Below are 25,129 nucleotides of genomic sequence, written 5' to 3' on the forward strand. Positions count from 1 at the left end.
CACAAGCATGGATGTTAAAAAATTGAAATTCGCATCAATTCTATATTGCGAATATAAGACTGCGTGACATTTTAACCATAACATGATTCAATTCCTAATTACTACTCCACTGTTGATGAAGATTCCATATAAACTGAATTAGTGTTAACCTAAGTTTAAGGTAGTGATGCAGTAGATTTACAAGAGTAAAGACGTTTCATTTATTTACTTGTATTAGTTCTCAAAATAATGAATTTTGATCAAATTTTTCATAAACTTAAAATTGGTAGTATAAAATATCACAATTTTTTTTGTTATTTCTCACATTAGATCAATCGCCATATCTAACTAACTGGCATACATAACTTTTTTTATTCTACCCGGCACGATTAAATTAACGTGATTTGTATTTTTTTATCCTACTAATCACAAACATAAAAAAATAATTAAAATATCATAAACGTTCATGACTGCCCACATTGATAAAAGTTTTTGCCAAAAGTATTTTATTTAGGCCGGTTTTAGAAAAAAAAAAAGAATGTAAAGTTTGAAGTATTTTAGACTAAATTTAAGAGCATCCACAACCGTGCTCTTGCCAGCGGCACGGTTGTGGGCCCGGGCGGTACTATTCATGCTTGCTCTCTTGCAAGAGCACAACACCCACAACTGTGCTCTTCCGCAAGGATGAGCACAATTAATTTAATATTCAATTAAACATAAACATTTCCATAATACTAAAATTCATTAAAAAATCACAATAAATATTACAAAATACAAATAAAATAAAAAAGACATAATTAAAATCCTAAAAATTAAAAATTACATAATTAAAATACTAAAAATTAAAAATTACATAATTATTGGCTAATATTACCCGAGGAAGACTACTCATCCGGCGGCAACAACCCCAATTGTTTTTGGAGACCCACTATCATGCCCTCGTGCGTTTGAAGTTGCGTGGGGGTCATAGTTGACCTATCGGCCATATTGAGTTGGGCCAAAAGGGCCCACAACGAGTTGTTCGGGGTGGAGGTGGAACATAGGGTGCAGGTTCGGGGTCGGGGGCCGATGGAGTCGCGGAGCGCCGGCGCTCGGCTGCCGCCTTCTTCCTTCCTTGCGGTCGGCGTTGGGAACCGCTTGGTCCGGCGTCGGGGCTACCCAAGTTAGCTCCGGTGAGTTGGCTAGCCACTTCTTCGGAGCCGGAGTCGGATAGGGATACCGACCTTGACCGCTTGGAGGAGCCGCTAGAGGAGTATGTTACGCCTCCCAGATACCTCGGGTGGAACCGCGTTTCCTGCCAAACGTTGAGGTACTTGAACGACTTACCGTTCATGGATTGGTATGTGCTCAGCGCTGCAGTGATGATGTCGACCTCGCTCCGGCCTCTCCCGGCATTCCGCGACTCCTGGAGGAAATAGCCATTGAACTTGCCAATTTCGTCGTTGGCTCGGCCGATGCAGTTGCGCACCATACTCTCGTTGCGCTCGATCGTTCCCGGCGGCCGGTTTGCATTGTACCGGCGAGATACGCGCCACCAAAAGTGATCGCCCGATTGGTTCGTGCCAACCGCCGCATCTTCGGAGATTTCGAAGTACGCCTTGAACAATTTATCCATCTCCGCCGGCGTGTACGGTGTGCGGACACCGCTGCCGCGAGTAGGAGCTTGCGGAGGTTGGGAGGGGGCGGTCGGCCTAGGCTCCGGTGTCCACCCGTATCGTCCTTCGGAGGCACCTTGGTCGTCGATTGGGTATGGACAGTAGCCACCCGGAACGGCCGAATCTTGGGTTTGAGGAGGGGCCGAATATTCCGTTTCCGGACTAGGAAACGGTTGTGAACCGAACTATTCGGGGTTCCAACCGTGGGAGCCCGTAGGGTTATCGTCTTGGCCAGACATAGTGATGTTGTAGGGTATGAGAGAATGAAGATGAAAATGGATATGAGAGATTGAAGATGAGAATGGAGATGAGAGAATGATGATGAGAATTGTGTAGTTTGATGTGAATTTTTGGGAGTGAAATTGGAGGTATTTATAGATGAAAGTGTGTATTTTTGGGGTAAAATAAATTAAAAAAAATTAAAAAGTGGGAAAAAACGGTTATAAACGGATATAATTTTTTTGGGAAGTGATTTTTTTTTTTATCGGTTTTTTTAATTAAAAACCGATTTTTTTTAAAAAAATTTATTTAAAGCCAGCGGCGCGAGCGCAGTGGCGGCGGGTGGCGTCCGTGCCAGCGGCGCGGACGGCGGTGGCGAGCAGCGCCACCGTTGCGGATGCTCTAAACATCGTGGAAAACACTTGAATTTGGATAACGTTAAGGTTTTGGAGACCAATATCCCAATTTTAAATATAAATGAAATGGAATTTACCATGGTTTAATATAAAATAACTATATTAGTTTATATTGATGAAATAAATTCAACTTTTCTTAATTTTGTAACAACCAACAATATATTTTTCGAAACAACAATCATTATGGAGTAACAATTTTTTTTTCTTCCTACCAACTCCCAACCTAATAAAATTATGTTAATGAACACCGCTGGTATAAATTTATTTATACGAGTATATTCATGAGACGAAGTCGATATTGACCCGACCCGTCACCCGATGACCGTTTTCCAAATTCAGGCATAAAATTCAACGACTGGAACCGCTATATAAACCTGACCGCGTCCGCCCGCGCGTAATTCCATCCCTCGATTTCCTCAAAACCCCCCAAAAATTCATCTGCTTCAACAACAAAATCTCTACCCACTGATCCCACTCTCGGAATTAGCATCTAGTCGGAATATTTCACAGGCGATAATAGTTATGGCGCCGCAGCTGTTGCGGCAGCTCAACGGCGAGAGGGCGGTGGTGTTGCTCTATGTTGTTCGAATTCTTTTCTCCATTCCTTTTGGTCTCCTGCCGGAAGCCTTTTCCCTCTCTCTCCTCTCCCTCCTCGCTCTCTGCGTTGAGATCTCCGTGGACGACGCCTCCAATCCGCTCTCTTTTTTCTTTAGAACCAGGTCAATAATAGTAATTTCGATTTGGGGAATTTTCGGTTTGAGTTAGGATAGAACCTGTTTGGACATTTTGTTGTTGGGTTCGAGTTTACCTTTTGATCGGTGATTGTTGTGTGTCTTGTTGCAGGATTTTATGATATGGTTAGGAATGTAGGATCATGCTCTAGGCTGAAGTTAGGATCAAACTATGTCAAAATTGTTTTTTTTTCAATCTGATGAGTGGTTCTGTGCTTATTTTGGCGTCTCTGAATATGTTATGAACTTTATACTAGGTTGAAGCTGTTGATCTATAAGGCCTGAGATACTTTTGTTGCTTCGTTGTTTAATTTACCCAAAAGCTTATCTTTTCATTTTTTTGGGAGCTGATTTGGAGATGGCTTATGACAGGCCTGGAGCTTCTTCTGGAGTTCTGTTGGGTGCAGTCACGCTGCCCGGTCTCCTAGTCTCCAAGCTGGTACAAACTTCGAGAGCAATTACATTAGAGGAAGTTGGAATTGAAGGTATGATGTGTAATGTTCACTTGAAACACTCTAGCTCTCCCCCTGTTTTTAATTTCTTTTGTATTTGTTGGGGTTCCATTACTGAAGAGGGTTTGGAAGGGGTTTGCAACTAAACATTCCAGCAACTGTAGGGCTGCTGAATCCAAGAAATAAATTATACTACTACAAAATAATAAAGCATGATAGTCGTTCTTTACTTCATAGTGCCTCCTTGTCGCCTCTATTTTCCCCACATTTATATTATACATATATTCTATAGTTTGTTCAGTTTTTCCTTGAGATGCCATAGATACATGATCGTCTAGCTCACTCTGTATATTTCCGTCTACTGCAGAGTTTGAGTATCTGAAGTCACAGTACTGGGCTGCATCATCCAGTTGTGTTGCTGTGCTAATTTTCCTTTCCCTCGTCTGTCTGCGTCAGGGCAAGAGCAAGACTTCCATCTGCTCTCTTTCCAGCAGGAACCAAATATGTAGTTCCATTTGTGTAATATTCTTTGTTGGATCCGGCTTGGTATCCTTATGTGGGAAATTATACGGTGGTAAGTGAGCAAGTTTTTTGTTAACACACTTATTCCAGTATTTGGAACATGTATTTTTGTTCAAGAACTTACTTGATGAACAAATTTGTCATACACGCCTCAATTTCTTTTTGATGCGCTTCTTTTGTAGGCTGGGCTCCAGTCTTGATATCGTTATGGGTGCTTGGCCATGGATGGGCAGCAGTAACACTAATTCAAAAGATCCTTGAAACATTTCCAGCATGCGCTTCTATAGGTACCTTAGCTGTTTGTTTAGGCTACATAAGCACCAATAATAGTAACTCAAAATTAGATAGTCCCGATTTCTTAAACATGTTGTAATTATGCTTTGATGGAAGGTAGAAAATCTTGAGATTGTGCTCTTAGGATTGTTCCATTCTTTTGTGAGTGCATGTGTTAAGAGTGTGTTTGCCCGAGAAACAGCTGGTTATTGTCTTGTAAGCAATTGTATGTGTTCCTCTTGGCAGGAGAATCTCTTCTAGTGACTACAGGACTTGTACTCTATTTTGGAGACATGATGGCATATACTACTTCAAAAGTTGGTTTCACCATCTTCAGTTCTCCTAGTGCATGGTCACCATGTGACCAGTTATTTCTTTTTTGACTGATCAAAGTCTGTTCAAGCAGATTTCTTATCTGGCGTCATCCAATGCAGTATTCATTCAAAATGGAATCAACAGAAGCGAGATAAGCACCATTATTCAGGTATTATTCTCTGACACTGACAATCAAAATAGCAATTGCTGTACTTTGTGCAGGGAATGATTCAATCTTGAAAGTTGTTCAGTGGCAAATTTTTTGCTTCATTATTGCAGGGAATGATTTTTGGCCTCCTTCTCTTTCCTGTGTTCTATAAATATGTTCTTCGGATGGGGGAATACTGTGTCAGCTCAGAAAAGACCACAGAATTGGGAAATCATGAGAAGAGAAGATCCCTTGTTTTTTATGCTTTACTCACTTTCGTGTTGGTAGCGGTAGTTCCGTCATGGATGCAATTTGTGCATGCTTTCCACATGCATCCTCTTTTATGGTGGGTAACCCACAGATTTTGGTTTCAATATGCTGCTGCTTTTTCTTCCATAGTTTTGTTCGTATTGAATGAAAGTATAAAGTATGTCACAAGGACAGAGTGGACAAGTATGTCACAAGGACAGAGTGGACAACTGATATAAAGCCTATGTGTTGGAACCCCAGAATTAGTCTTCAGCAATTTACTGTAATAGCTCTAAATCAATTATTACTTAGGGCATCATAAGAAGAATTGTTGGTATCCTAAAAATTGAGTTGAGATTGGTGAAGAACTGAAGATGATACTCAAACATTCAAGGGGGTAAATTAACTCCCAGTTTGCTTGCCCTTGATTGTTTTAAGGTCGATTTTCATAGTCTTTGACAATGAAAGATGGTCTGCATAGTTAACTTAATTTTCCAATCTAAATATGGGGGCAATTATTTAATTGCAAAAGCATGCGTGTACAGTAGAAACTTGCAATGGAAAGTAGTTAGAATTTTCTGAAAGGATGAAGTTGAATTGCAGACTTAAGATAAGTTGCCAATGGTTCAGTTTTAAAGTGTAAGGAACTTCTTGAGAAAACTCAATCTTTTCTTGTAATGCTCTTCTGAACTTTCTGATAATGGACTTGGCTGTGATATATTTCGTTCGTAGGATAGATTCAATAATGTCTCCAGAAGTTATGATATACTCTGACCTGTGTTCGGACCTGGGCAGTTTAGCAGTTTAGCAAAGATGCTATCTCTATTTGCTCACTAGGAATTATTTTCTCTTATTGGATAATTGCAAGTATTGACTTAATTTACTGAATTAGCTTGGTTATAACACTTGTCCTCAACCTCTTTTTTAATCAGGGTCATTGATTTTGTTTTATCCGAACCGCTAAAGAGACTTACTCTATGTGTCTATTGGCTGGTCATCATATCTGTGTCCGTTAGACGGTTTTACAGCATATCAAAAAACAGTAAAACCGAGAGAATACTTCTTCGCAAATATTATCATCTCATGGCTGTTGCAATTTTTGTTCCTGCCCTTGTATTCCAGGTGCTTTGGGTTCAAACAATGGGTTTATCAGTCATTCTCTGCATCTCTAATTCCCTGTAATTAATCGTTGCTAATGCCTTATTTTGTTTTTCAGCCGAAGTTTCTTGACCTTTCTTTTGGTGCAGCTTTGGCAGTTTTTCTCTTGTTGGAAACTATTCGAGTAAGTCCTGATGAAAGCAGCTCTTGTTTCTTCCAGTTTCTTGGGTTTTATTATTATTCATATGAAATGCTGAATCCTATGGTTGGAGTTCAATAGCTACTGAAATCTGAAATATTTAAGTTAGCCTATATAGAAACTTCTTGTTGTCAGGAACTCATTCATCAAACTACCATTTTCTATATGTTAAGTACACTTATAAAGGAAACTATTACTGGGACGTCTCTCTTGACCTAACATACAATGTATGGCTACATAGTTTCCTTCTAAGTTCTAAGCAGTTTGTAATTTGCATAGGTCTTTGGTTGCATGATGTTTGGTGATGGTGCAAAGAGTAGAAACTTGACTCTTTCACATGTGGATGTGGCGTTGGATTATTTTCTGCATTGTCCCTCTCTATCACATATCTTTTCCTTATATGACATACTAGTAAAGATGGATTCACCTTGGAAACTAGAAATATTCAGCCAAATCTCATGGGAAAGATACTCGGCTATAAATCATAGATGACAGAAATTATCTACATCTCTTAATACACCAATATATAATTGATTGTGGAGTTGTTCGAGCTACCTCTCTATGATTTTCACAACTTAGTTCTTTTCACCTCTGATCCTTTTTCAGCAAAGAGGGAATAGAAGTTGACTACTTGACTCTTGTTTTTTATTATGTGTTGGTCCTCTGGCTTATTTGTAATTAATTCTACTTATGCTTATTATACTCCATCCATCACTCAAAATAGTGCTCACTTCTTCTTTTTGCCATTTTTGCCTACATTTCCATTATTTTTATGCTCACTTTTTCCACTTATTTACAACTTTACCACACATGTCTACCTAATGAAGTGTGGCTCTTTCTCCACTCTGCTCACAACACATTCTTCGTGACATTTACTAAAACCTGTGCCACTTGCACTATTTTGGGGGACATATGGAGTATCATTTATTGACGTACCTTGATTTTTACTAACTTTGATGTTACTGTGCAGATATGGAAAATCTGGCCATTAGGTCATCTAGTTCATCAATTCATGAACGCTTTTACAGATCATCGTGATTCTGATCTTCTTGTTGTCAGGTGCGTGATTATTGCCAACATTGCATATTTGTTATACCAGATGTGTCCCACATTGATCGATTTAATTCCTGCCTTATCTCTCATGCAGCCACTTCTCTCTGTTGTTGGGATGCGCAATTCCTATTTGGTTGGCTTCTGGTTTTACTGATAGACCACTTGCACCATTTGCTGGAATTCTGAGTCTTGGTATTGGAGATACAATGGTAAACTCCTATGGCTTTTTTAGGCTACATTTAATTTATAACTTGATATGGCAATTTGATTACTCAAATGATACAACTAATCAAGTGATAAACTGAACTAGTTCCTCATGCCAACGCCAGTATGAATAAAATTTTAATTTTAGCAACAAAATAAATTTATTTATTTAAATAAATATAGTAAATACTACACTTAATCAGATCAATTTTATAAATAAATACTACTCCTATAATAGTATTTTTATAATTAGTTATTAATAATTATATAATTAAATCATAATAATACTACAAGTAATAAGCCTTTATATATTTTTATATAACTAAAAAAATACAAAAGCAATTGGAGTTTGGGATGAAGGGCATGATTCATGTAAGTGCCAAGACGCTGTGGCCTGTGGGCATAGAAACTCATGCTACACCTTCAAGCAAGCCCATGTTCACCACCACATCTGTAACTGCCGATAAATCTATTGGTGGATTTGCTCCTGAATCTAGAATGTTGTTTTGCATACTATTAAATATTTTCATCTAAAGTAAATTGTAAAAACCAACAAAGAATTAGAGATGAAGATTCATTCAATTACCGAGTTATAGTGTGAATGACTTCTCACCACTCTTTTGCTTATGCTAAATGTTTTGTCTGATGGTTGTATCAGGCATCCATGGTAGGACACAAGTATGGAGTTCTTAGGTGGAGCAAGACTGGAAGTACTTTCTTCATCTCCCTTTCCTATGTTATGTTATATCTTTTCTGCAAAACTAATAACTAATTTTTCTTTACCACCTCATGTGATTTTTTTTTGCCAGAGAAAACAATAGAAGGCACTGCTGCGGGCATTACTTCTGTTCTTGCTGCTTGCTTTGTTATACTTCCACTTTTAGCAGCAACTGGTTACATTTTTACTATGGTCTCTCTCTCTCTCTCTCTCTCTCTCTCTCTCTCTCTCTCTCTCTCACTCACTCATACGTGAGTATATATGTCTTGCTCCCTGTGTTTTCATGCACTCATGGTCGTTTGCACTGTTGGTGCAGCACTGGTTTTCTTTGATCGTAGCGGTGACCACCAGCGGGCTGTTAGAGGCCTACACAGCACAGCTCGATAATGCCTTCATACCTTTGGTTTTCTATAGCATGCTGTGTTTATAAATGCAACAAGAAATTACACTCGGCTTGCAAGAGCTCATACATGACTTCACAGATAAGTCCGCTGCTCATTTTTTCTTGTATATAAGTAACAAAATAGTATCACTGTCATAGATATAGAGAAGTGTTCTTACTTCCCTCCATCTTAGCTATAGATGGGATGAGTATGTTGTACCAATAGTTTATTTAGTATACGAGTCAAAATTAGCACATGACGTCCGAGGATGTAACCTAGTTTAATTTGTATGAACCCAGTTCTATTTTTTTCTTGAATAATGTGATATGAATTCGATTCTTGCTTAAAAAGGGTACAATTCGACCTGAGCTAAAATATGGCATGTGCAATAATCATTGTTGTTTGTTCAGTCATGAAACTACGACAAAGGCATAAAATCATTAGGCCCCATACAATTCTAGTTCAAATGCTGTACATTAGATATGCATGATTCTAGGAAAGGCACGTTGCAAGGACTCATTGGATCACCCTAGAATTAATTGTTATTGTCAAAAAATTTAGGTACATTGAAGTGTAGGGCTCATATTGTAAGCCATAAATAACGATAACCCATCAAGGGATCAAGGGGGCATATATATGTAACACACTGGAATATAAAGTTAGAGCGATTACTCCAACTACATACTATTACATCTGCCCTGAAATATTTTCTTTTTAAACCGTCTCTTAAAATTATGAACTTTCTAAATTAGTCCAACTAAACATTACTAATAATGTGAACCTCACTGCCCACTAACATTATTTTTACTAGTATTTTTTCTCCTTTCAGTTTTTACTTTATCAATTGTTCATTAAAATTCGTATTCCTTCAAAAGTTAGAAAGAAAGGAGAAGAGTTAATGGTTAAACCGCTTGACAAGGCTTAATTTCAAAATAATGCAAATAAAACCGACCCTTCATTCATGCCATGTTATTGAGGCAGACATGCATGTCCAACTTATGTGTTGGAACCATTCTAATTTCCAGTCCATCTACCCAAACAGATATATATAGATTTTATATATAGATTTTTATTTTATTTTATTTTATTTTATTTGTATGAAATGAAATACTGACCTATATAAACTTGCCACAACAAGTTATTCTCATCTAGTTAGTTACCAATGGCTGCTTGATTATATGTGTTCCCATTTAGGAGACTTATGTCTCTCCCGAATTAATTTGGTTTCCAACTTTTGTGATACCTTTTGCCCTTTCCAGCTCATATTAGTCATATATCTGTAGTGTGAGTTCATTGTTAATAAATAATGTTGCACGAGACATTATTTTGGAGCTTTACTTCACTTTTTAAACTCATTTTTGTCTACATACCTGGCCACATGGCCATAGAGTATTTTGTCTCGATATTTATTTCATTTTGGTAAACATGTACCTCCTCTTTCATTTTTTATAATTAAAACTTGCTAAATTTATCGGGACCTAATTAAACTTTAAACTAATTTATTCCAATGCACATTAAACTGAAACTAAGATATTTATTTGAAGCTGTAGTTTGTTGGGTTACAAACCCATCCCACATCGGGTGAGGGAGGGAAGTTGGAAGGTGTATATAATTCCTGTCCAACCCCAATTAGTTTGAGGCCTTTTGGGAGTGACCCAAAAACAAATCCGTGCGGGCTTGACCCAAAGCGGACAATATCAAACTAATGTTGCAGTCGACGATTCTAACAAGTGGTATCAGAGCCCAGGTGGCTATGGGTTGTGCCTGGATGAGCCCCGGTTAGGGTCGGGCCCTGAAGGACTCAGAGTTAGAGTCGGGCCAGGATGACCCAGGGGCCAGGGCTGGAACGACCCATGTTCGTGTCAACTGCGTTCCCGATGTGGTCTCGGTTTGAGAGGAGGTTTGTTGGGTTACAAACCCGTCCCACATCGGATGAGTAAGGGAAGTTGGAAGGTGTATATAATTCCTGTCCAACCCCAATTAGTTTGAGGCCTTTTGGGAGTAACCCAAAAACAAATCCGTGCGGGCTTGACCCAAAGCGGACAATATCAAACTAATGTTGCAGTCGACGATCCTAACAAGTGGTATCAGAGCCCAGGTGGCTATGGGTTGTGCCTGGATGAGCCCCGGTTAGGGTCGGGCCCTGAAGGACTCGGGTTAGAGTCGGGCACAGGATGACCCAGGGGCCAGGGCTGGAACAACCCATGTTCGTGTCGACTGCGTTCCCGATGTGGTCTCGGTTTGAGGGGAGGTTTGTTGGGTTACAAACTCATCCCACATCGGATGAGGGGGGAAGTTGGAAGGTGTATATAATTCATGTCCAACCCCAATTAGTTTGAGGCCTTTTGGGAGTGACCCAAAAACAAATCCGTGCGGGCTTGACCCAAAGCGGACAATATCAAACTAATATTGCAGTGGACGATCCTAAATAGTTAACTGAAATTAAGATATTAAGAAGAGTCTTTTTGATTCCCAATTAACTGAAATTAACTAATCGCACAAAAATGGAGATTCTCTCGATGCTAATTACTTAAGTTTATAAAATATCTCCTAATCCGTCGTATCAATTGTCTGGCTAATTACTAATTTTCTGTGTTTTGAAATAAATAATTTGTACTACTATGCTTCGAAAAATAATGTCATCTAATCTCATTTTTGGTGTGGTAAACTTTTCCAATTATAATCCAAACCTATTTTTGCGTTTTTTCAATGTAACAACATTAAATATGGGTCTATTGCAAAAATTTTGTGAGACATATACTCATAAATGATGTAAAATTTAAGTTTAATGTAAATGATTAGAGTAAAATTATTTTTGGTGTGAGATATTAAAAAATGATTTGAGTTTGGACCTAATAGTAATTGGTTAAATATAAACCCTCTTGCAATACAGTCGGCGCACAATGAACCGAAAAAATTAGATACGAATTAATTATAAATCTTGTGAAAAGAAATAGAAGGAATAAATGATTCCACATAAATCAGTATGATAGTTAAAAATCTTGTGGGAATGATGCCAAACACGAAGAAGAAAATCGTTGAGGTGCTAAACCTGAAGAAGCTACAAAAGAGTCTACTTTCCGGCAAGAAGGAAATGAGGGTTCCGGAAGGGCACTTTGCGGTGGTGGCAGTGGACGAGCGGATTATTGTGCCCTTGAGTTTCCTGACACACCCCTCATTCTTGCGGCTATTGGAGCAAGCTGCCCAAGAATACGGCTTTCACCGCCCTCAACCTTCCTTGCCGCCCTAACGAGCTCCACCGGTTACTTGCCGACGAAACCCCTTCTAATTAACTACTTCAATCATTTTTACTCTTCATGCCCTACATCTACACTCCTCACTTAACAGTACCCATAACCTGATCAGCTTTATTCATGTATATTTACTTGTGTATGTTGAAATTAATAATACAGTATCAATTCTATTTTAAAATATTTATTGGAATATTTAACATTGTAATCGTCGAGGATGATGGAGGGGTATCAAATCTCTGTCGAGCAACAATAAAAAATTCGTCACGCGGAACATCTGAATTAATTCAATAATCTCGGAACCATTCCTATACCGGATGCTTGATCAATATATGCATATATATATCAAGAATAAAAAGAATCAAAATATTTTTTTAACACGGAGAATCAAAACAAACAAATATAGCATTCCTTATTAGAAATGACATAGGTCTTCCATCATGTGGGTAGGCAATGCAAGAGATAAGAGAACCATCGTCGATGTGGGCGGAAAGAACATAGGTCTTCTACTCGTGAGGTAGATAGATAAGAGATAAAGAGAAATCCATCATCGGCTTGGGCCTACTCTGATATCATATTAGAAATGGGCCGCTCACCCTTAAAAGGCTTTATAAGGGGAAGAGTTATCCACACTTATACTATATTAGATGGGATCTTCACCAAGTGGGACAGAATTTAGAGAATTTAACATTCCTTTTGGTCTTATTACATTAGTGTTTCCCATCACACACAGATTCATCTCTATACTCGATTCTGAATTAGTACTGATCGATAGTCGTGCTCAATGCCTCAATTGATGATTGATCAACCAAACTACATTCGAACAAAGTATTTATCCATTCATGCTCATGAAACTGAATAACTCAATTAAAAAGAAAACATATAGTAATAAAACAATTAACACGAGGCGTGAAATATTCAATATAATAAAAGTTTCTTTGGGTTATTCAATATTTACTATAAGCCGAAATGTTTTTGCTTCACATATGTTGTATGGGTACTTTTTCTTTTGAGGGAGGGGTAGCCCAATAAAAACAAATCGACCCTATAATGGTTTGGGCTACAATACTGGCTGGCCCATTTAATGATTGTTAAAAGGGAGTAAATTTATAGTTCACATTTTATTCACTACAAATTTATACTTTAAAAATACTTATCCACTCTGTTAAAAATGAATCACTGTAGTTCAGCACGAATTTTAAAACGAAGAGACTACCATCTAAATGGGTGTATTTGTATATTTTTTTCACACATAAAAAAAATAACTACCACAATAGGAATATTGTACTAACATCTATATCTATGTAACTAAATGTATTTTATCTAAAACAATCAAATATATTTCTCTCACATCTATATACATGCACACACACATACTGACAAAGATTCTGGTATTATGTTTCTTTTATTATTAATATATTATTTCTCAACAACTAATCATAAATATAATATTGTAATTAAAAATGGTCACATGTACAAAATTGTACACTTAGACATAGCACAAAATTAGTTTCATTTTCAAATGATGCTATATTTTGTGACATGTTTTTATTCTTTGACATTTAAAGATATATGCGCACTATAGTGTATTTAAAAACTCGTAAAATAAAATAAAATGAAATCACTGTGAGCACTGAGCATGTTGATAGTGTCGAACTCACTCACACAAAAGTAGTAAGAGCTGGCAATAGATATTGACTTTTAATTATTTGTTCTTTCCACCATTCATGTCAACATTATTTCATTACTACGTTTCTACGTAGGACCACGAAATATGCACTATCCAATTATATTCATTAATAATAACTAACTTTAATACAACTTGTCCCAATTTCCATGCACTTATATATATTGACTCAGAGTTTGTGTCTGGAAACTTCTTGAGTTGATTGCAAAATCACCAAAAAATCATTCCCCAAATTTGTGTTGTTTTATGGCATTATTTTTATAAAAAATCACTCTTTATTGACCAAATATACCGAGCACAGAAAAATAGGCTCAGAATTCAGAAAATAGCGAGCACCTTCACTTGTGCTCGAAAAAATACCGAGCATATCTAACGGTGCTCGGAAATATCAACAACGGGTGCGTTAACTTGCGAGCAATACGAGCATGGTCAACACGCTCGGCTTGGCAATTTAGTTAGGGAACTATGGCGCACCGAAAGTGCTCGGCCTTGTGAATTTTTTCACCAATATATGCGAGCATCAAATGTAATACCCGAAAATTTGTGGAATTTTATTCTTTTAATTAAGGATGAAATTTTCTTTATGTTTTTGTGTTTAAAATATGGTGTGGAAAATATTTTGTGTTTATTTGATTGTTGTGGATGTGGTATTTTCTACCTAGGCAAATTAAAATGTAATTAAATAATTAATTAAGCCATGTTTTTAAAAATCCTAATTAAAATTAAATCTCTCTCTCTCTCGGTTTCTCTCCCCCTCCCCACTACTTTCTCAACCTCCCCACTCCCTCTTAACCGATACATCATCCCCTTTCCAATCTCTCCCCACATCGGTTTTTCTCTTTTCTCTCTTGCAATTGCTCTCAACACCGGTAAGCTCCCTCTCTCCTTCTCCCTCTCGGTTCTCATCTTTTTCATTCACTCCCTCTCATCATCGTCTTGGATTCCTCAAGGTGATACCCCCCTTCGTCGTGAATCGGAGTCGTAAGAGGAAGTAAAGCTTTTTCACTACGTTGAACTATCCGGGAAAGGTAACACAAGGCCTCAACTCTCGTTTAATTCGAAAAACATGCATGTAGGACGTTTTTGGATGGGTTAGATGTTGAATAGGATTTGTGGCTATGTGCTTGTGTTGAACATGTTTTCGGTGATAACTGACAGTGGGTTCCGACCCCTTTTTGACTGAGCAAACGATCTCCTTTTGGTACGAATTTTTTAGCTGTATAAACTTTGGTGTGTCTTCTGTGTGGTGTGTAAATTTCAGCTTCTTTGGAGGTCGTATGATTTTATTATGATTTCTGCAAGTAAACTGCGCAGTTCTGCGTGTTGTGTGTTTTTGGGAGATGTTTTCATGTGCAATGGTTGGGTTTCTGAGTGTTGTGCTTTTGTGATGTATGTGGGTGTGTTTGGCCAAGAGATGGCTCGGAAAATCAGTGTTTGGTTCGAGGGTTTCGTGTGTGTTGGCCGAGAGTTGTAGGGTTCAGCCTAGGGCAGATTTGTGGAGAGTCTGGAAGGGATGATCCCAGGTGTCTGGGTGTGTTTTGGGACCGAGAATGTGTGGTGTGAATGTTGTATAGGGTTTGAGAATCGGAAGTTGGAGGAAAGTGAGTGTGCACGGAACGAGCCAGGCGGCCGAGGTGCCGAGCCAGCGGCCGAGGTGCCGAGCAGGCGGCCGAGGTGCCGAGCAGGCGGCCGAGATGCCGAGCCAGCGGCCGAGGTGCCGAGCCAGCGGCCGAGGTGCCGAGCAGGCGGCCGAGATGCCGAGCCAGCGGCCGAGGTGCCGAGCAGGCGGCTGAGGTGCCGAGCCAGCGGCCGAGCAGGCGGCCGAGATGCCGAGCCAGCGGCCGAGGTGCCGAGCAGGCGGCCGAGGTGCCGAGCCAGCGGCCGAGGTGCCGAACAGGTGGCCGAGGTGCCGAGCCACCGGCCGAGACACCGAGCCATGTCGAGACGCCGATCCTTTTTCCGAGTTTTTCCGAACCTTTTCCGAGCCAAGTGAGCCGTTTGCATAGTAAGGGTATGCCAGGACTTGGAGTGCTGTGTTCGTGTGTCGTGTGCGCGTTTTGGGTACGTCGTTTGCATGCGGGGTGTGTTTCGAACGTGTGACTTTGTGTGTTTGTTTTGTAACATGTTGTTAAGTGTATGTACGTGTAACGTGCTAGATATTGAAGTCGTCCACGTAGGAATCATGCATTGTCGTTTAAAGTCTCGTCTTTTCTGACTCTAATCATGATACAATTTATCTTTCAAAAGGGTGATCTTTTACGAGGAAAGTGTGGTTGAAGGGAACCTTTTTAAAAGCTAAGCAATCGAGGTGGGCTTTTCTACCCTACTTTTACGTGGGTTGTTTTTAATACGGACTCTGTTCCGGAATTGTTTATGGAGGTGAACTGTTTGTCTTGCCAAATGTTTTGATTTGAAACCTATCTGAAGTGGTTTACCACATATGTTTAATCGAATTCGGGTCTGTTGGGCTGCGAACCCTCAGGCTAGTGTACACGAGACTGGGTGCCATCTGAGAGCAAGTTGGCCGGTCTAGTGACCTGGGGTGTGGCCACGCCCCTTGTCACCGTTGGGATCAGATAGTGTATGATTGAGGGAATAAGGGTGGCAATATCGGAAAATGACTGCGCAGTCGAATTTATGAAAATATATTTTTGTGTACTTGGGTTATTTTCTTACACTTAAAACCCCAAGGTTACACTGTTATGGCATGACAAACTATGATTTTGGCGTGTGTCCACTGAGTGCAATAAGTACTCAGCCCTGCATGTTGTTTTCTTAATGTGCAGGTTGAGCGGCGATGGGGATGACGGATGTTGAGCAGTGAAAGCCAAATGAGTGTTTTACTTGGTCTTTTGGATGGTGTCGTGTCGTCATACCCGGCATCATCTGTCTTTGGGTCTTTTCCGCTGCTTTGTAATCCGATACAATGTTTTATTTAACTCTGTTTACATTAACTCTAGAAATGTCGCTACAGTACCTGGTTTTAAAATGAATTTCCTTTTATCAAATGTCTTTGGGTCAAATATTCCTGTTTTTCCCCTTTCTTCCCCGCTTCTTTATTCCTCCCCTAGTCGCGGTCCACCGTACTTCCTATCCTTAGGAAATGCGGGCGTGACAGAGTGGTATCAGAGCCTAGGTTTTTCTTTCTGCTCTGGACCTAAGAGTCTCTTCTGTCTTGATTTAGTTTGTATCCCTGTGTCAAAATAAATAATTGACTAAGTTTTCAAAAGTGTCATTGGCTCAACATCCGACTCATCGCACTCAACCTGAAATGAGGTAATGAAAATTTCGAAATTTTGGAAAGTATATGGAAGTGGAGGAAATTGTGATTTTGGTGTTGAAAATGTTTTATGTAAAGTTTAAGTAAATGTTGAGACATGTGGAAGGGTACAAAGTGATGTGGAAAAGTTGGAAATTATTTGAGTTGTGAACTGTTATGGTGTTATGAACTGTTGATGTATGATGAATTTATATGAAAGCATGTGGCTGATGTGTGATGATATGATGACGTGAATGTAGATGTGAGCTTTTATGGGAGAATGTGTTGGCCTTTTGAATGTTTGAACTTAGACGTGATAGGATTTCACTAGTGCTTTTTGGACCTATAGTAGATAAGAACGTTTGGCCTTTGAACACCAGCAGGTTTGGAGTTAGAACATCGATACGTCTGTATACACTTATCTCCCTCTCTTCTTCGGTTATGTACTCTGTTTTTATACGCGAGGCGGTTGTTTCTGTTTTTCTATAGATGGCGCGTATGTTCCGAACCCCGCGACGGAGTGATCGCGATAGACTTAGGGCACAGAGGGTGCTCAGAGATTATAGAGTGTACCGGAAGAAGGATCACGTACCGCTGATCGAGTTCGTGGCACACTTCGACACCCTCTGGAGGGCAGCTCAGGAGTTCGGAGTGACAGAGCATGACGGCATTGAGAAGCTAATAGAATTGCTCCCCGACAGCTGGAAAGAGTGGGCCGAAAGAACGGCGAGGAGGTACACGTGGCATGAGCCCGCTACCGATGACATGGTGGGTGACATGGCTGGCTTTCGGAAGGCCGTGTATTGTGCACTGGTAGACTCTCGAGAGGAACAGCCCCCACAGGATGTGGAAGAGAGGGTCGTGTATCAGGACAAGTATGTGAGCATGTACGAGGGTGAGCAAGGGTTTGAAGATGACTACGGGGAAGAACCCGAGGAGGCTCAGCAAGAGAACCCCGAGGAGGACGATGACGAAGACCCAGAGGAAGGACCTATGGATGAGGATGATAGAGTCGTAGTCTAGAATTAGAATAGTTCGTTGTCTTTTCAGTTTTTGCTTTCAGTACGATCTACTCTCGGGAACAATGTTGGCCTTCTTTCTTTTAATGAGAATTTGATTTTGATTTATATCCTATGTGTTGCATCTTATACTACATGAAGATTTTATAAGAAAATTTTGAGAAAGTGGTAATTTTGGATGAGAATTGTAGTAACACTTTTGGATATTGAATCAGAATGCCGCCAAGACGTGCACGCCAACCACGACAAGGACCCAACGTGGAGGCACCACCTCCACCACCACCGCCACCACCACCTCCACCCCCGCCTCAGCAGGAAAGATTCATAGTTACGTTCTCCAGGCAGAATCCCCCAAAATTCGATGGACAAGGAGATCCATCAAAAGCCGAAGAGTGGATACGCAGCCTCGAACGTATTTTCAGGGTTATGGAGTGCACAGATCAGGAGCGCATTGCTTGCGCCACCTTTCAACTATCGGGTGATGCCGATTATTGGTGGGAGACTCGGCAAAGGACTATGAATCCTGCACGCCTGGAAGCGCTAACATGGGAGGAGTTTAAGGTGGAGATTGACAACAAGTATGTCCCAAAGACGTACAGACGGGCCAAGGTGGTAGAATTCCACACGCTAAGCCAAGGCCGAATGACTGTGACCGAGTATGACCGAGCCCTCGCGCAGATGGCACGATATGCGCCCGAGTTGATGGACACCGATGAGAAATGGGCGGTGAAGTTCCGGGCCGGGCTCAGAGATGAGATAAAGGCCGCGTTGGCCTGTCGAGGAGAACTCTCCTACTCGGAGATCTTGACTTGTGCACTGGACGTGGAAGATGCACTCCCTAAACCAAGAGTTGTGGCGACAACAAACGCGACACCTCTACAAGCTCAGCCAGGTCATCAAGAGAAGAGGAGGTGGGATGGTGATCAAACTCAGTATGGTGGCAAGAGGCCACAACACATGAGGAACGCACCCTACAATGGCGGAAGACAGAATACCTTTCAACCGAGGGCAAATTTCCCGCCGAGGAACCCTCAATGTGGGAGATGCTTCAAGTATCACACCGGGGAGTGTCGAGACCCTAGGTGCTTCAACTGTGGTGGGAGTGGCCACTACATCCGAAATTGCCCAAACAAGCACATGGGAACGGGAACGAGACAGAACCAGCTAGGTTTCCGTCCACAATCCCAGGCACTACCTGCACCTCCACCGCAACAACGCCGCCAAGGATTACCATCGCAAGCAAGGGCCTACGCCTTGAGGGGGAAGCAGCCGGCAAACGGGAAAGAAACCTTTGGGCAAGGAAACTTGGCAGGTATGGGCGCACTTCTCAATATGCCTATAGTTGTCTTGTTTGATACGGGTGCGTCGCATTCCTTTATATCAACGTCTTGTGTGGATACTTTGGAATTACCTACTGTTAAGACCGAACCCACTATGAGTGTGACCTCACCGGTAGGCGGGACTATAGATATATCCCGATCTTGTGCATGTGTGAACTTTGGAATAGGTGAACTCAGTTTAGTGGCTTATAATTTGCAAGTAATGACGATGGGTAGCGTAGACATAATCTTGGGTATGGATTGGTTAGCGGAGAACCACGTTACCCTTCATTGTAGAGATAGGGAAATCTCGTTTGAAACCCCCGGAAAAGAGCCGACGAAGTTTCACGGAATCCCAATGAGCCGACGCAAGTCCATTATCTCTGCGCTGCAAGCCACTACAATGATTAGGAAGGGATGTCCAGCGTACCTTGTTTATTTGAATGGGGAGGAGAAGAAAGACAGGAAGATAGAAGATGTGGCGATAGTGAGTGAATATCCCGATGTCTTCCCCGATGCATTGCCGGGACCCCCACCCGACAGGCAGGTAGAATTCACGATCGATCTGGAGCCCGGATCGGCACCAATATCCAAAGCACCTTATAGAATGGCGCCAAAAGAGTTGGAGGAGCTTAAGGTGCAACTGCAAGAGCTACTGGAATTGGGATTCATTAGACCTAGCGTGTCACCATGGGGAGCACCAGTGTTGTTTGTAAAGAAGAAGGATGGAACGATGAGGATGTGCATCGACTATCGGGAGCTAAACAAACTAACGCTAAAGAACAAGTATCCACTACCAAGGATAGACGACTTGTTTGACCAACTTCGAGGGGCAGGAGTCTTCTCTAAGATGGATTTGAGGTCTGGGTACCATCAGTTGAGGGTTCGGCGAGAAGATGTACCCAAGACGGCGTTCCGAACAAGATATGGTCATTATGAGTTCGTTGTAATGCCTTTTGGACTGACGAACGCCCCGGCAGTGTTCATGGACCTTATGAACCGCGTGTTCCATCCATTTCTGGATCGGTTTGTCCTGGTTTTCATCGATGATGTGCTCATTTACTCGAAGAACGAAGAGGAGCACAAAGAGCACTTGAGAACCGTCCTAGCAACTCTAAGGGACGAGAAACTATATGCCAAGTTCAGTAAATGCGAGTTTTGGCTCAAGGAAGTGAATTTTCTGGGACATGTAGTAACTTCAGATGGAATTCGTGTGGACCCGGCCAAGGTGGAAGCGGTGCAGGAGTGGAAGTCACCTTCTACGCAAAACGAAATCCGAAGCTTTTTAGGACTGGCGGGCTATTATCGAAGATTCATCGAGGGATTCTCGAAGATAGCAAGGCCAATGACGCAACAACTGAAAAAGGGAGTCAAGATGATTTGGACGCCAGAATGTGAGGCGAGCTTTCAGTTGTTGAAGGAGAAATTGACCACCGCACCAATCCTAGCTGTGCCGGAGCCAGAGACTGACTATGCGGTATATACGGATGCGTCGAAGGTGGGACTAGGATGTGTGCTTATGCAGAAGGGGAAAGTGATTGCATATGCATCGAGACAATTGAAGCCCCATGAACTGAATTATCCGACGCATGACTTGGAACTGGCAGCTGTGGTGCATGCTTTGAAAATCTGGAGACACCATCTCTATGGAGTCCGTTGTGAGATATACACGGACCATAAGAGTCTAAAGTACTTCTTTGAGCAAAAGGAGCTGAATATGCGCCAACGTAGGTGGCTCGAGTTGGTGAAGGACTACGATTGTGGTATAAATTACCATCCGGGAAAAGCAAACGTAGTGGCCGACGCTCTTAGTAGGAAGTCTCAATCTCAGCTGGCCACCTTTCTTACTATCGAGGAGAGTATAATCCGAGAGTTCAGTAAGATGCGCTTGGAAGTGGTGAGAATGCCCGAGACTGTGGAAGGGATAGTAGCCACGTTGGTGATGGAACCCGACTTAAGAGCCAGAATTGTGGAAGCTCAACGGCGAGATACGCTACTAGAAAGGTTTCGCTCAGAAGTGAGGACGGGTGAACCCGGAAGTTTCCGTGAGGCAGCGGATAACGGTCTCACCTACAAGGGAAGGTTGTGTGTGCCCAAGGATGAAGGCTTGAGGATGGAAATCATGAGAGAAGCACATGAAACCCCATACGCTGCCCATCCTGGGAGCACCAAAATGTATCAAGACTTGAAAAGACAGTTTTGGTGGAACGGTATGAAAAAACATGTTGCGGCATATGTGGAGAGATGCCTGGCATGTCAACAAGTAAAGGCGCTACACCAACGGCCCTATGGGAAATTGCAACCCCTCGAGATTCCGGAATGGAAGTGGGAACATATTGCAATGGACTTTGTGATAGGACTGCCAAAATCCCAGCGAGGGAACACGGTGATTTGGGTGATTATAGATCGTCTCACCAAATCTGCCCATTTTGTGCCGGTTCGTGCCACTTATGGATCCGAGCAGTTGGCTAAGGTATATGTACGGGAAATTATACGCTTGCATGGAGTTCCAGCGACAATCACATCTGATCGTGATGCTAAATTCACTTCTAGATTTTGGACAAGCCTGCAGCGCGAGTTGGGGACTAAGTTGAATTTCAGTACAGCTTTCCACCCACAAACCGACGGGCAGTCGGAGAGAACAATTCAAGCCTTAGAGGATATGCTGCGAGCCGTGGTGCTAGATCGAGGCGTAGGTTGGGAAGAAGTGTTGCCCTTGGTAGAGTTCGCGTACAACAATAGTTACCAGGCGACTATCAAGATGGCCCCATACGAGGCATTGTATGGAAAGAAGTGTAGGTCGCCACTTTATTGGGATGAAGTGGGTGAGAGAAGAATTCTCGGACCAGACTCTGTAGAAGAGATGATAGAGATTGTCCGACAAATCCGTGGGAGGATCAAGGAGGCACAGGATCGACAGAAATCTTATGCGGATGTTCGAAGGACCGATTTACAATTCGAGGTCGGAGAAAAGGTCTTTCTGAAAGTTTCCCCTTCTAAGGGAATAACTCGTTTTGGAGTGAAAGGAAAGCTTAGACCCCGATTCATCGGTCCATACGAGATTTTGGATAGAGTCGGCATGGTGGCATACAGATTGGCCCTACCACCAAGCTTTGGAAATGTGCACAACGTCTTCCATGTGTCACAATTGAGGAAGTACGTGTTTGACCCCACACACATAGTTCACCAAGAAGAGATGATGGTCCTAAATCCCGATCTAAGCTATGAGGAGAAGCCCGAGGCCATTTTGGATCGAAGAGTGCAAGAATTGAGGAATAAGTCAATTGCTTCGGTGAAAGTACGGTGGAGGAATCATGGAACCGAAGAGGCAACATGGGAATCAGAAGATAAGATGAGAGAGAAGTTTCCAGAACTGTTTGAGTAATCTAACAAATTTCGGGACGAAATTTTTGTTAAGGTGGGAGGAATGTAATACCCGAAAATTTGTGGAATTTTATTCTTTTAATTAAGGATGAAATTTTCTTTATGTTTTTGTGTTTAAAATATGGTGTGGAAAATATTTTGTGTTTATTTGATTGTTGTGGATGTGGTATTTTCTACCTAGGCAAATTAAAATGTAATTAAATAATTAATTAAGCCATGTTTTTAAAAATCCTAATTAAAATTAAATCTCTATCTCTCTCGGTTTCTCTCCCCCTCCCCACTACTTTCTCAACCTCCCCACTCCCTCTTAACCGATACATCATCCCCTTTCCAATCTCTCCCCACATCGGTTTTTCTCTTTTCTCTCTTGCAATTGCTCTCAACACCGGTAAGCTCCCTCTCTCCTTCTCCCTCTCGGTTCTCATCTTTTTCATTCACTCCCTCTCATCATCGTCTTGGATTCCTCAAGGTGATACCCCCCTTCGTCGTGAATCGGAGTCGTAAGAGGAAGTAAAGCTTTTTCACTACGTTGAACTATCCGGGAAAGGTAACACAAGGCCTCAACTCTCGTTTAATTCGAAAAACATGCATGTAGGACGTTTTTGGATGGGTTAGATGTTGAATAGGATTTGTGGCTATGTGCTTGTGTTGAACATGTTTTCGGTGATAACTGACAGTGGGTTCCGACCCCTTTTTGACTGAGCAAACGATCTCCTTTTGGTACGAATTTTTTAGCTGTATAAACTTTGGTGTGTCTTCTGTGTGGTGTGTAAATTTCAGCTTCTTTGGAGGTCGTATGATTTTATTATGATTTCTGCAAGTAAACTGCGCAGTTCTGCGTGTTGTGTGTTTTTGGGAGATGTTTTCATGTGCAATGGTTGGGTTTCTGAGTGTTGTGCTTTTGTGATGTATGTGGGTGTGTTTGGCCAAGAGATGGCTCGGAAAATCAGTGTTTGGTTCGAGGGTTTCGTGTGTGTTGGCCGAGAGTTGTAGGGTTCAGCCTAGGGCAGATTTGTGGAGAGTCTGGAAGGGATGATCCCAGGTGTCTGGGTGTGTTTTGGGACCGAGAATGTGTGGTGTGAATGTTGTATAGGGTTTGAGAATCGGAAGTTGGAGGAAAGTGAGTGTGCACGGAACGAGCCAGGCGGCCGAGGTGCCGAGCAGGCGGCCGAGATGCCGAGCCAGCGGCCGAGGTGCCGAGCCAGCGGCCGAGGTGCCGAGCAGGCGGCCGAGATGCCGAGCCAGCGGCCGAGGTGCCGAGCAGGCGGCTGAGGTGCCGAGCCAGCGGCCGAGCAGGCGGCCGAGATGCCGAGCCAGCGGCCGAGGTGCCGAGCAGGCGGCCGAGGTGCCGAGCCAGCGGCCGAGGTGCCGAACAGGTGGCCGAGGTGCCGAGCCACCGGCCGAGACACCGAGCCATGTCGAGACGCCGATCCTTTTTCCGAGTTTTTCCGAACCTTTTCCGAGCCAAGTGAGCCGTTTGCACAGTAAGGGTATGCCAGGACTTGGAGTGCTGTGTTCGTGTGTCGTGTGCGCGTTTTGGGTACGTCGTTTGCATGCGGGGTGTGTTTCGAACGTGTGACTTTGTGTGTTTGTTTTGTAACATGTTGTTAAGTGTATGTACGTGTAACGTGCTAGATATTGAAGTCGTCCACGTAGGAATCATGCATTGTCGTTTAAAGTCTCGTCTTTTCTGACTCTAATCATGATACAATTTATCTTTCAAAAGGGTGATCTTTTACGAGGAAAGTGTGGTTGAAGGGAACCTTTTTAAAAGCTAAGCAATCGAGGTGGGCTTTTCTACCCTACTTTTACGTGGGTTGTTTTTAATACGGACTCTGTTCCGGAATTGTTTATGGAGGTGAACTGTTTGTCTTGCCAAATGTTTTGATTTGAAACCTATCTGAAGTGGTTTACCACATATGTTTAATCGAATTCGGGTCTGTTGGGCTGCGAACCCTCAGGCTAGTGTACACGAGACTGGGTGCCATCTGAGAGCAAGTTGGCCGGTCTAGTGACCTGGGGTGTGGCCACGCCCCTTGTCACCGTTGGGATCAGATAGTGTATGATTGAGGGAATAAGGGTGGCAATATCGGAAAATGACTGCGCAGTCGAATTTATGAAAATATATTTTTGTGTACTTGGGTTATTTTCTTACACTTAAAACCCCAAGGTTACACTGTTATGGCATGACAAACTATGATTTTGGCGTGTGTCCACTGAGTGCAATAAGTACTCAGCCCTGCATGTTGTTTTCTTAATGTGCAGGTTGAGCGGCGATGGGGATGACGGATGTTGAGCAGTGAAAGCCAAATGAGTGTTTTACTTGGTCTTTTGGATGGTGTCGTGTCGTCATACCCGGCATCATCTGTCTTTGGGTCTTTTCCGCTGCTTTGTAATCCGATACAATGTTTTATTTAACTCTGTTTACATTAACTCTAGAAATGTCGCTACAGTACCTGGTTTTAAAATGAATTTCCTTTTATCAAATGTCTTTGGGTCAAATATTCCTGTTTTTCCCCTTTCTTCCCCGCTTCTTTATTCCTCCCCTAGTCGCGGTCCACCGTACTTCCTATCCTTAGGAAATGCGGGCGTGACA

General features: G+C 42.0%; 1 protein-coding gene across 1 annotated transcript; it reads left to right on the top strand.

Moving 5' to 3' along the window:
• Positions 1–2,658: 2,658 nt before the first annotated feature.
• Positions 2,659–8,964, top strand: LOC121745586 (dolichol kinase EVAN-like). The gene is made up of 14 exons (XM_042139542.1): positions 2,659–2,988; positions 3,373–3,485; positions 3,820–4,026; positions 4,157–4,261; positions 4,494–4,564; positions 4,654–4,731; positions 4,842–5,056; positions 5,892–6,081; positions 6,176–6,241; positions 7,227–7,315; positions 7,404–7,518; positions 8,172–8,223; positions 8,323–8,423; positions 8,548–8,964. Exons 1-14 carry the CDS (start codon positions 2,792–2,794, stop codon positions 8,659–8,661), a joined length of 1,713 nt encoding a protein of 570 aa, XP_041995476.1. The 5' UTR covers positions 2,659–2,791; the 3' UTR covers positions 8,662–8,964.
• The last annotated feature ends 16,165 nt before the right edge of the window (positions 8,965–25,129 follow it).

The sequence above is a fragment of the Salvia splendens genome, chromosome 8 (genome assembly GCF_004379255.2).
Source record: "Salvia splendens isolate huo1 chromosome 8, SspV2, whole genome shotgun sequence".
In the NCBI taxonomy this organism is placed as follows: Eukaryota; Viridiplantae; Streptophyta; class Magnoliopsida; order Lamiales; family Lamiaceae; genus Salvia; species Salvia splendens.